Consider the following 13,138-nt stretch of genomic DNA (forward strand, 5'->3'; position numbering starts at 1 on the left):
AACGAACCGAGTCTGGGGACTTAGCCTTCAATAGCCCCGAGACCATGGAGGTGACCCAGACCATCCAAGGGCTTGCTAAGGAAGGGTCTCTAGAGCCTGACAGAGAGAATGACCTGCTTACCAAGGCCCTGGGGAACAAAGAACACCCGGGTCGCACTCGAGGCATCGGATCAAAAGTGGGCTGGAAGCATGGGTTCCCAAACGATGTGGGCCAGTACAAGACACGAAATAGATATAAGAAGACCCTAGAGGAACAGATACAAGAACAGGTTAAGATCGAATTCATGAAGATGTGGAATGAAAAGGAGAAGGAAAGGGCGGCATTAATGCTGATAGAGCAACCAACCAGCCCAGGATTTCGAAGCAGCGTCGGGTCCACACATTTCGATAGCCAGAGATATCCTGTGGATGAAATCAAAGAGGCTACCCCTTGCATTCTTCATGTTCCAGTCGGCAAGGGAGACTTCATTGTCGAGGCTGCCACTAGTCAGGCCATTCCAGGCCGTGTGTTTCACAGTCAAGATATTCCGACCGATTACGCCAAGGTACAAGTGGACTCGGTGAAGCCGATTTTCAGGAAGTACAAGCTCGAAATCAGCGCACCTGAGGGTATTGAGATTCTCGATGAGGCTGTTGGAAACTTCATTTTGTGGTCCAGACGGGATATCATAGTAAGCTGTCAGAAGTCACAATCGCCAGCGTCCCGCCTGTCCCAGGGCCCTGCATCTCTGCCTCAGGCACCGCTGCCCCAGAGCCAACCCACTCCGCCTCAGGCACCTCAGCCCCAGAGCCAACCCACTCTGCCTCAGGCACCTCAGCCCCCGTGCCAACCCTCTCCGCCTCAGGCACCATCACCCCCGCGCCCGGTATCTCCGCCGCAGGCAACTTTGCATCGTGCTTCACCGTCTATAACTCAGGCACCTCCGCCTCCAGCGTCTCTGACTCCGGCGTCTCCGCCTCCGGCACATCCATCACCTGAGCATCGGAGAGTTCCTACAATGATTACCCCATATGAGAAGATTGAGCTACCTGATCCGATGAAGAGGTGGCTTCTGTCCTCATCAAAACCAAAGGCATCATCCGCTCAGGAATCTCCAGCGAAGGGCAATCTCACGAAAGAGATCGTCAAAGCATTAAGTACCTCACAGATAGATTTCGTGCCTACACTGGATGTTCCCGAAAAATATGAGCATGGCAAGCCATTTCTGCCATCATTTCAACTCCAGGAAGGTCCGTGGGAGATGAGGAAATTCCACGAATGGTACATGAGGGCATGTCGCGCGGGCCTCTCCATAATCACTGCTTCTGTCCCCGCTAACGTTTATCTAAGCGGAGACAACTACCTCATGTTGGATTTCAAGGACATGCACGCTGTGTTCCGCCTCGACAAACTTGACGTCAATCTCATAAGCGTGTGGTGCCTGTAAGTGCCAACAATCTACCTCTACGTTCATATATGTACCAATATATGTTATAGAAGCTAATGACTATTGATTTGTTCTGTAGGATGCAATTTAACGATGCGGATAAGTTAAAGAGGCCTGTCGGATTCCTTGATCCGCAACGAATTTCCCAGCCAAACATGATCGTGAACATAAGGACTGATGACCCTAGGATTAAGGGGAAGAGTAAAAAGGATAAAGCACGGGTCATAAAAGAAGCAACCAAAACAAAAAGGCTAGAAATGTCAACCTACGTAGGAAGGGCTATGCTTGAAATGCAGGACAAGGACTGCATCTTCGCTCCCTACAACTTTAAGTAAGTGTGATACGTTATGAATCTAATATAAGTGTTCAACTTAGTTGATCGATCAAGAATCTAACAGAAGTATTCATGTAGCGATCACTATATTTGTATAATGCTGATGCCGAAGTTGAGCAGACTCGTGGTCCTTGACTCTGCCGATTTTCAACAAAAATCCTACCAAGATTTCATTGACGTTATACAGAGATAAAGGAAATCTCTCATACTTAAAATTCTTATACATTATTTATGAATTGATAATTACTTGTTGGTATTCGAATAGGGCCTACAAGTGGTACGTAATGAAACGTGGGATACACGATACGGATAGGCCGGATGCGATGACAGTCCGTACACATTTTCCGGTACTAACACAACTTCTAATTCTTGTATTCCACTATTAATGACGAATAGTTTTATTGAACTAACGAATACGTTGCGTTTTTTTTAAGTGCCACAAGCAAGGTTTCAATACCGTTCTTTGTGGATACTATGTTTACGAATTTCTTAGGATAAACGGGAGGTACACAACAAACCCTGAGGACGTAAGTCATCATTGCGCCTGCACATTCTTATTTGGTTATGTTTCCGTTATCAATAGTGTTTTAACTCTTTTAGTGTGTTTTCAAACCAGTCAAGGATGATCCAATGTGCCAACCAAGCTCTCACCGATAAAGAAATCCAAAACGTCCAACGTGACATGTGCCGGTTTATTATGCACGAAGTCATCCACAAGAACGGTAGATTCTTTGATCGCGGAGGCGAATTAGCTAGCCATCCGAGACTTTGTGTGTGGGACAACGACTCTTAGCTATATAGGCTTGTGATGTTGTAAATATTATTTTGTAAATATTGCTGTACTTGTATTAAATGTTGAAATATGTGATGTTATTCATATTGTTATTGAAACTGTGTGAAATCTGGATGGAATAAAATATATTCTTTTTTTTAAAAATAAATACATACCACAGGCAGTTCTCATACAGAACCGCTTGTGAAAATCTTTATATCACAGGCGGCAGCTAATGTGGACCCCGCCTGTGGAAATCCCACAGGCGGTTGTCTTAACGAACCGCCTGTGGAAATCTATTTCCACAGGCGGTTGACATTAGGAACCGCCTGTGAAAATCGATTAGGAACCGCATGTGAAAATCGATTTCCACAGGCGGTCACTTTTGCGCCTGTGGAAATCGTTTCCACAGGCCTTCTGTCACAGGCGGGTGCGCCAAACGCTTGTGAAAAGGCGTTTCCACCCGCCTGTACAGTATCGTTCTGTAGTAGTGCTTAAGTCACTCTGGTAAAAATGATTCTCGCCGCACCTTATTTGTGGAAAACAATTTCTCCAAATGAGAATGGCACTTAAGAATACGTATAAATCCCTCCAAATGAGAATGGCACTTAAGCCCCATTCATCAATGGTTTCTTCATCTCCCAGGCGGTCAGGTGGGTCACCTTAACATCCGCCTCTCCATTGTTGAAAACGTAAAGATGAGCATCCTTTCCGATAGCCATAGACGGGTAGACTCGTGACAAGATACAGGTCCTGCCTCCCGCGCCGAAGCTCTCGACAACCGACCGATCAATCTGTGTCAAATGACGAAACAAAAGTGTATAGATGTTAGTCAATAAAAAGTTGTAATCCGAGAGGCGCTAGTCAAAAGTGATGTTGCTTAAGTAGAGATATTATGTACCAAGCTTTTGAGCGAGATTTTCCCGCTTGAAATGTCGGTGTCGACGAAGCCTGCAAAGGTCGGCTTATACAAATCTGGACTGAGAGATGACCTGCTCGACACAACAGATGAAGAAATACAACTCAGTGAGTTGAGTTCTCAAGCGTTTAACCTGTTGGATGTATGAAAACTGTCGACGCATTCATGGTGAGTCATGTCTAAAATCCTATGGGCTCGGCTGTGCAATGTGTTTTTTGTGACAAGGGGGAAGGATTGATGATAGAGTGTAGTTGGCCATACTTGGTGGGGTCGGTGCACATGAGGACCTTGGGCTTGCCATATCCGTCCTTGAAGACCCTGAAGAACACGGCAGTCTTCTCCTGCAGGTCGGCAGAGGCCAGCACCCACAGGCCGAAGGGCCCCACCCCGCCCTTCACGTCCGCGCCCTTGACGCCGCACAGCTTCTGCGCGTCGTTGTCGTACGCCGGATCGAACGGCTCCGCCTTCTCCAGGCTCGATACCTCGAAGCTCACCTCCACGTCAGCCTGCCATCACACCATCATCAACACACGACGCATCTTTTAGTTTCCTCAAAATGACAATGCATCTTAAAAATTAGTTTGGCGTGTTGTCGCACGTGAGTCCAGGAAATGTTAAAGATTAGTTTCTCTCTGGAAAAAAGATGAGTGCATCAAGCATGATGATATGTGCCTGCCCAACCACGAGCGTCCACCGTGTTGATGCGTGGTAGATTATTTTGTTACGTGACATTGTGACAAGATTGCTCAAATTGGAAGGAAACGAGGGCCGCGGTGCAGGTATCATTGTGAAAAAAACGCAAGCGGCGACGTCGACGGCGACGGCGACGGCGACGGCGACGGCGACGGCTACGGCGACGGCGACGGCGAGCGAGGAAAACGCGGAGACAAGGGGGTGCAAGTGGCAGAGGAAGAACCATCGCCCACAGGTCATGGGCATGCAATGTAAGAATCATCGCTCACAATTCATGGACCACCAGATCTTGGCTGGACTCTGGAGATGCTGCCCGTGGACACTTGACTGCAACAGTTCTACTGGTATGTTTTTGTCCGCTTGCAAAACATAACTGTTCTTTTGATCTTTTCGGATGAAGATTAGTACAGTTAGTATGCACCAACCTGGTAAGTTCCGAGCCCTGTGACCTCAAAATGCTGTCCGGGCTTGACGACCTTGTCACTCACACTGACGGGCTTACCCCTGAGCTTCTCGACCTCCTCGATCGGCCACTGCAGTAGCTGCTTCCCACTAGGGTCGAGCCAGATCTTCCTTGGAATCGCCTGCCACGAGCACAAATCAACGCTTCAGACCTTGGGCAGAAACACGTGCTGCTGACTCACCGATGAGGCAGCTAGCAGAAGTAGCACGTACATGGATGCCGGCCCAGCCCTTGGCCTTGTCGTCTGGCACGCTGTCCGACTCGTTCGCCCACCCGAGCAGGACGCGCCGCCGCTTCGCCGGGTCGTAGAACGTCTTGGAGGCGTAGTAGTTGCCGTAGTCGTACCGGAGCCGGTGCTGGTCGCCGTTGGGGCTGTCCGGCACGTACCGGTCCTTCTTCCTGTCGTAGGTGCCCACCGTGTAGTAGTCGTACCGGGTGAGGTCCAGGCTGTTCTTGAGCACGTACTTGACGCCGGACTCGGAGGTGTCGAGGCCGTTCTGCTGCCCCGACCCGGACACCGGGAAGAAATCGGGGCACTCCCACATCCCTGTGAGCGCCGAGTGCAGCGGGTGCTTGGCGCGGACCCAGTGCGTGAAGTCCCGGCTCCGGTACACGTACGCCACGCCCCGGGTGGCCCGCACGCCGCCGACCAGCATCCGCCAGTGCCCGTCCGCATACCAGGCCGTGGTCGGGTCGCGGAACTGCGTCGCGTTCATACCGGCCTCCGGCACGGCGATCGGGTTGTACCCCGGCTTGACCCACTCACGGAGCAGCGGGTCGGACTTGTTCTTGGGGAACGCGATGTTCTGCACCTGGTAGTTGATGTCCGGGCGGCTGATCCCCGTGTAGAGGATCGCCGGCGTGCCGTCTTGGAGGAGCGTCGCGGAGCCGGACCAGCAGCCATGCTGGTCGGACGGGATGCTGGGTGCGATGGCCGGCTCCAGCGCGATCCAGTTGATGAGGTCACGCGAAACGGAGTGCGCCCATACGATGTTGCCCCACACGGCGCCCTTAGGGTTGTACTGGTAGAACAAATGGTACCATCCCTTGTAGTACATTGGAGCTGTATTTCCAAAATTCTCAGCATGTCAGCTCAAAACAAAACATGCCACCTTATTATTCCTATCTAATTTTTCTTTCTTTTTTCAAGCAAAGAAAAAAAAAAGCAAGTGCTTAAAGTCAAATTTTTGCTTGTACTTGCACATTTTATTGCTTCCATTTGGTGCATTCTGGTGCGTCGTACGCCACGGAATATGACTGATTCTTATGCACCAAACTATACAGTATTTCAACTTAACAAGCTGGAACCATAGAAATTTTGGCGCCTAGAGGATAAGGCCATCCCTTGCGCTGCCGCATGTGCAGTCGGAGCATGCAGGTACCATTTGAATGTTAAAACGTCCGTTGCTCCAAGTCCACATAAAAAATGTGCTAGTTGATCGTCCGACACTTGAAAAAACACAACTGCTCTTGATATTTGCAACATCCAAGATCTAGTAGGCAGCTCAAGACATGCTCTATTTGGTATAGTTTTTGCTGGTGGATTCTATAAAAACTGTATTAAATAGCAGGATTTTATGAAAAATTATCAGTAAGCGGATTCTGAGAATGAACTGAATAATTCAAAGAAACAGAATATATTTTTCACAAGATTTTTTAGAAAACGGATTGTATAGAAACACAAACTATGCTAAACAGGACCAAAGAGAGCTAAAGAAACAGGTTGAAAAAAGTCGTACCATTCGGATCTGGCACCGATGAGAGTTTCGCCGTCCCAGCAACCAGAACAGGACACGAGAACAGAGAGCAAAAAAAAAAAAAACAGTTAGAACACCATTATGCATCGAACAAACAAGAGCCACTAACTTAGTAATGTGAATACAGAGCAGATATGTTATTATACAGAAACCAAAGTACTCGTGAGCTGGAAGTCTTCGTCGCCGCCGGCTACTGTAAAATACTTAAAGCCTGCAGCTTAGACTTTTCTGAAGGACACGAAAACGGCTGCAGGAACTCCCTAGCTACCGAAGCAAAAATAATAATAATAAAATAATAATAATAATAATAATAATAATAATAATTCAATTTGATTATCTCCCGCCAAGCTGTATTTTTTGTTGCTGTACCGAGATACGAATTTCACATCTGTTTATAAGTAGTATGATCCCCATGAGGAGCGAGACACACAGAGCTCAAATTGGTGTAGGCAAACGTTTCCATTCGACCATTCAGATTCACTACTACATCTGTACTGGCCATATTAGATATACACAACAGGTCGCTTGAAGAGAGAGATTATAAGAGCAAGACAAAGAAAGAACCGAAACAGGAGGAAACACTTCAAGAGAAGTAGCTAGCATACCGTTGATCCAGTTCTTGGGGGGCTGGAAGTGGTACCCCGTCCTGAGCAGGGGGCTAACAATGGAGGCCGGCACCGACGACGGCGGTGCCTCGGTCTCGAGGCTCCGGTGGATGACGTGGGACGCGCGGGCGAGCTGCACCGCGAGCAGCACCACCACCCATGGCGCGAGGACCCGTTGGAGAGTCCCCATTGCGTTTGAGAGAGAAGAACGGGAAGAGAAAGGGATGGATTTGGTTGGATGGTGAGAAACTTGGCACCGGGTCGTGGGTTTATATAGCGAAAATCTACACGTTGAACGCGTAGGACGATTGACTATTCGACTATTATAGACTTCAAACCTGATGGCGATGGGTGCTTTTGCCGCTTGGTGTTCCAAATTCAACAAGTAAATTTTATAAGATCCTATTTAGAAAAACTCTTTATGAGTTCTTATCTATACTATTTATTTCGTAATTTAATGACTAGATTGAAGAGAAGAAAGAGTGAATGAACCTGTGTTAACACACAGAAAAAAATCTTTTATAAGACCGGATCCTATAGAATTTGCCTTCATATCCACTGCGCGTCCAAACCATTTACCGAGGTCGGGTTTTTTTTCAGTATTCAACTTATTCGTCACTGAACAACTGGATCACTCAAAATGCATGATTAGGACTAATAGTATTAATTAAGTTACTAACCCTGCTAGTAAGACTTCGGAGCTAAGGAAGAAAATTATTAAAGAGAGTGATTATCTGCTGGGGCTGAAAAACTTGTTCAAATGAAAAAATAGAGTAATTTCTTGTACTTATTTTATTTCCAAGGGTGTACTTTAAATTTACACGTACGAATTGAAAAAGTAAGAGAAACATACAAGCATAAAGGACATCATTGTTTGGTACTATTCCATCCATTCTTTGTATGGAGCGTATTAGAATTTAAGAAAATCTTTTAAAGTATATTTTGACTATTAATTGCCACGAAATCAATATCTTATTAAAAAATATACGGAATACAAATATATTGACATATCTTTTGTACACATGAATATATACATAATTTGACTAATTATTGATTAAATTTTATGAAATTTGACTTTCTTATTCCTAATACGTCATGTATTTTAAAACAGGAGGACTTGTTAACAGTGAATTTAATGATAGAAGTAAAGAAGTTCACATGTAGGGAATAGCTTGGCCCTTCTCAATTTCTCCGGGCTCCGACATGGGGATAAGGCCTGTCAGACCTACCATGCTGGGCCCAAAAGACAATATGTCAAAAATTCTTAACAAATTTATATATGTCTTATATGAAATTTTAAATGTTGTATTAAGGAAAGTAGTGCATTAAAAATCTAAAACAAAAAATTTCAGACTTCCAAAGACTTAGTCTAGTAGAGGGCTGGCTTTAAAAAAAAAACAGAGAGATCAAGCTGGGACTTTCTAGGGCAGGGCTCAGCCCGAAACCCAAATCGACATGTGAACATTTCTAGAATCATCAACTGCTACCAACTCTGGTGAAAATCCAAAGGAATTTCTATTTTATAGTGAAAATCCAAAGCATGTAGCTAGGTTCTTAACTAATTTCGTGTTTCAGTTTTGAATGACCACCGTGCCAATGTGAAAGCCTAGAAGATCTCGGAATTTGAAATAAGCCCAAGTCAAAAAGTAAATTGATGACTAAGGACAACGTGATGCATGCACAGTCAAGCAAACTTTTTCTCATGTCAATTCGATCTGGCCAAGCTTCTTTTCTGTTTGGTGGAAAGTGTAAATTTTACTCCTATTTTTATGTGTCACGTGTATGTAGCAAAAATGGTCTTACTAGGTTGTAATTATAATTTTAATGATTAATAACAATATAGTCATTGAGACTAACATGTTTGTCAAGAATATATGTTAGTAGATCTTATGTATATAATACATGAAGAAGCCACTGAAGTCAGAACAAAGTTTGGTTAAATTGAAAAAAGTCCCAAAAGAAATGACTATACCGGATGGTTTGACGCTCCGGGTATTTGCACTCACCGGAGCATCTTTATCAAAGGGGGATAAAGGCATGAAAGGCTCACCGGATAGTCCAGTGATTGATTTGAACACACCGAAGGAAAGCATTTGAGTATTGTTGACAAAGAGAAGAATGCAGTGACCTCACCGAAAGGTCCGGTGCTCCAAAAATATTCTCATTTAAGTTTGACAACTAAAGCAAGAAATGCAAGATAAATAATGTGAGGAGATTGTAGTAAGTGCAAGATACATGAAGGTTAACAAAGGGGGAGAAGCTCTAACTTAGGTCAAATCAAGGGAGATAGCGGCAATGGAGAAAAGGGAGCCACAACAAAGGGAAACTAAGAGATTTTAGCGAAAATGATCCTATTAGGTCATGATTGTGATTTAGTGATTAATGATAATATAGTCACTGGGACTAATATGCTTAGCAAGAATATATGTTAGTAGGTCTCATGGATGTAATGCATGAAGAAGACATCGAAGTTGGGATAAAGTTTTGTTAAATTGAAAAAAGTCTCAGGAGAAATGACTACACCGGATGGTCCGGTGCTTCAGGTATTTGCACTCACCGGAGCATCTTTGTCAAAGGAGGACGGAGGCATGAAAGCCTCACCGGATAGTCCGATGATTGATTTGAACACACCGGAGAAAAGCACCAGAGCATTATTGATAAAGAGGAGAATGCAGTGATCTCATCGGAAGGTCCGATGCTCTGAAGATGTGTACACCAGAGCATATTTTTCAGAGATGGTTGCAGTGGCTTGGCTGGCTAAGGATAATGCACCGGATGGTCCGGTGATGTGCACTGGAGAATACACCGAAGTAATTTACACAGAGAAGATGTTGGCTCGGATGGCTAGGGTATACTCACCAGAAAGTCCAGTGATGAAGATGTGGTATACACCAAAGTGCCCGGTGTTCACAAAGACTTAAGTGGGGTTCCAACGGCTAGTTTGTGAGAGTGTACTTACTGAATGATTCGGTGTTAGTACTATTGTTCTCACCGGATCATCCAGTGTTAACAACTTTTCAGAGCTGTTGGGTTAACGGCTAGTTGGCGAGTTTGAGGCTATAAATACCCCTCCACTCAGTCATTTGAGGGTGCTAGAGTCCTGAGAAGATCATGCGCACCTAAGAAGACATCCAAGCTACAAAAGTGCTTAAAGTGATCATCCAAGGCGATTAAAAACAAGATTAGTGAGTGATTAGTGCTTATAGGCCTAGAGAGTGAGTTGCTAGGTGATTGCTGCCAGAGTGGATTAAGGAGTTATCCAATAGTGTACCTCTTGGTACGTTGGTACCTTGGAGTTTTGGTGACTCGCTGGCAAGTTTATTGACCCTCCGACTTGGTGTGGAGTGGCGGCAAGACTATTGTGCGGGGACGCGGAGACCCTTGCCTTTGTGGCTCAAGCTCCGAAGTTATCATAGCAGCGAGGAATCAGAAGAGAGGCTAGTGGTGAGACCTTGCCTTGGTGGTTTATCCTGTGAAGGTCTTGTCTTTGTGACTTGGTGGTTCAAGGCTGTGATCGGGTGCCGACCGGAAGCATATCCTTTGTGGAGCTTTAATGTGGACTAGGGGTGGCATTCATGCCATCGATTTCACAGGAAAAAAATCCTTGTGCCGAGTTTGCCCTCTCTACCTTATTTACGTTTCCGCACTTGCTTATTTGCAATTTACCTTCTTAGATAGGTTGCAAGTATTTTGATTGGAAGAGTAGACATATCAGATAAACCTACGCACATTTAGATAAAATTGATATAGATTTATCTTGTGTTATTTTTGGAGCTGAAATAGTTCTAAATGACTTAATTTATCCCCTCTTAAGACGTCACTGATCCCCTACAGTGTAGAAAATAAACACCGAATACTGTTGGTATGGAGGGAAAAAACCGATAGGTCAAAACAAAGTCTATGGGAAGCCAAGAAAAAAATTAGAGGGCTGACCAAAAACTACAGAAATTCAAGAAAAAAAATATCTTCTAGCTGCCTGATTTCATTTTCCATGAACCGAGAAAATTTCATCCTCTGGAATATTCATACAAGGATAAGTCAACCGTTTATAAAGGCACCTCCATGAGAAAAAAAAAAGAATACAATTCATGTGTTCAAATGTCCTTTGGCATTCCCTTCATTTTCTTTGTTTTCTAAGTACTATAATTGGCTTATCTCCACATTAATAGCTTGACAGGGGAAGCAAATTGCAAGAATATTTGGCCATCCCTTGAAATCAAAAGAAATAATGGTACAATACAACTTATTTCCCCACAGGTCTTGTACAAATTAAATAGGAGCATGTTGCACACAGTCAGCGCCGACTTGATGGCCACAAGCTTGCACGGTAACGTACGGATTACTGTGAACTATTATGAATCAACAGAAATGCTACACAAAGTATGCCGTTCCAACATACAGTAAAAAAAAAATCAAAATTTTGGTTTACCTGTTTCAGTAAGCTTAATCATACTTTCAGATTTTAAAATTGAAGTTTCATGTATAGCTTCAGGTTCCAAAATGTAGGTTGATGGAAGCTTCGTACAATCGTACTTCAAAGACTATCTTTTGTGAGTTTCAAGTTCAAACATGCAACTAGAGCATGAAGATCATGAAAACTCATTGTGCTGGAGATCCTCCATGTCGATGTGATGGCAGAGCACTCTGCACCTGCTGCTCCTCCGCCTGCAGCGTTTTCTATCAAGCGTGGTCGTCCCGCCGCACGAGCCCCGCAACCGCTTGCTCGGCGTTCGCAGTTGCAGCCCGTCGCCGGCTCGCCGTGCATGGGCGAACCCCGCGACAGCCCAGCTACCGACGTGCTCGAGCCCACGCGCACGCAGCGTACGCAAGGGTCAGAATTAATCGCTGAAGGAAAGGTAAGTGGCGTACGTGAAGAGACGCAAAGAATTTTCAACAACGATAGCGTGCTAGCTAGCCGCCTGTAATTGCAGTGGCAAATTCTGGACGTGTTAAATACATTTCCCGTCGGGCGCTACCAGCCAATCCATAAGTCAAAGTCACGCCTCTGGTTCAAGTTGATTAGTCAGGAAGATACATATATATATATGGCTTGCAATGAAACCGGTCCAGGTTGCTATGTCATATTTGATATCTCATACCCGACCGACCTGAAAGGAAATGAGAGCACTGTTGGTCGAAGAAAATGTCTTTCGCCAACAAGGTACAGCAAGAGCTACTCACTTTTGTGGTTCAAGCTCATAGAAGAAGTGAAGAGGAAGGAGATGCCTCGAGTGATCAGTAAGATCTTTTCCCTTGCTACTGTTTATCCATGGTCAATATTTATATTATCTTTCAGAGTGTAAGTGTGCAAGCATGTCCCTACGGGACTGGAGATACAAGTTATCAATATATAACCGGGACCTAAGACTAGCCTAGTAGAACATTACTCAGACCCAGGTCAAAATATCAACTACTCTAATAACATCACCTAACCATGGCAGTGACTATGCCGGCAAGTGGCCACAGTCTTTGGTCGATTGCCAAAAACGACGCCGGTCTTATCCGACGTATCTAGGTCAACTCCGAGTAGACCAATATTAAATGACGATTACATTTTGGCAGATACCACATGGCCGGTGGGCACCCTCCTCGCTGGTATTACTGGAAGCCCCTTGCCCCCCACCCCAAGGCTCTGGGGGTCCATGGCAATGAAGACCTGGGTCTCTATGGCGGCTCCAAAGCCCTCAGGCTCTGGAGGGGTTCTGAGCCTGATGGCCTTTGAACCTAGATAGGCGGAGCCAAAGGCGTCGGGAGTCCTTGATGACGACCCCCAACAGCAGCCCCTGGCGAGGGTGGCCAGCGGAGAGGCTGGCCCAGTGGTCTTCAGAGTAGGGCTTCCAGCGATCCTTAGCTCTGTTGTTGGGAGGCCCATAGTCCTCCAGTTATTTTGAGTCGTTTTAAGTGCTGGTCAAACAGTTGAGCCAAAAGCCTAACGTCACATATGAGAGAGGGCATTAAATGCAACCCGCGGTTAGTGGTGCAATCATGCCTTGCTAGGCTGTAGTGAGACACGTGGTGTCTCGACATTGGAGGGCCATGGAGAGCGGTTTCGCTTCCTTGTGATCGTGGGTGAAGGGACAAGTCGTGCTCATGCACCCTGGCTTATAAAGTAGGGATCCTAACCAAGTGGTGACTTTACATAGCATTTTTGTTCCCCTCAACCATTGC

At 45.4% G+C, this 13,138-nt stretch overlaps 1 protein-coding gene across 1 annotated transcript; it reads right to left on the minus strand.

The window, feature by feature from the left end:
• Nucleotides 1-2,664: 2,664 nt before the first annotated feature.
• Nucleotides 2,665-6,675, minus strand: LOC133922033 (beta-fructofuranosidase, insoluble isoenzyme 1). Its single transcript, XM_062367186.1, has 6 exons — nt 6,348-6,675; nt 4,821-5,671; nt 4,571-4,729; nt 3,714-3,958; nt 3,435-3,525; nt 2,665-3,327 (listed from the first exon to the last, which is right to left on the minus strand). The coding sequence occupies exons 2-6, from the start codon at nt 5,664-5,666 to the stop codon at nt 3,142-3,144; spliced, it is 1,527 nt and encodes a 508-aa protein (XP_062223170.1). The 5' UTR covers nt 5,667-5,671; nt 6,348-6,675; the 3' UTR covers nt 2,665-3,141.
• Between the last annotated feature and the right edge of the window lie 6,463 nt (nt 6,676-13,138).

The sequence above is a fragment of the Phragmites australis genome, chromosome 6 (genome assembly GCF_958298935.1).
Source record: "Phragmites australis chromosome 6, lpPhrAust1.1, whole genome shotgun sequence".
Lineage (NCBI taxonomy): Eukaryota > Viridiplantae > Streptophyta > Magnoliopsida > Poales > Poaceae > Phragmites > Phragmites australis.

Excerpts from the sequence above, each read along its gene's own strand:
- LOC133922033 (XM_062367186.1), bottom strand. The coding sequence starts at position 5,666 with ATGTACTACAAGGGATGGTACCATTTGTTCTACCAGTACAACCCTAAG. Across the intron at positions 3,959-4,570 it reads CAGGGCTCGGAACTTACCAG|GCTGACGTGGAGGTGAGCTT; the intron begins GTTGGTGCATAC and ends GTGTGATGGCAG. Across the intron at positions 3,328-3,434 it reads AAATCTCGCTCAAAAGCTTG|ATTGATCGGTCGGTTGTCGA; the intron begins GTACATAATATC and ends CATTTGACACAG.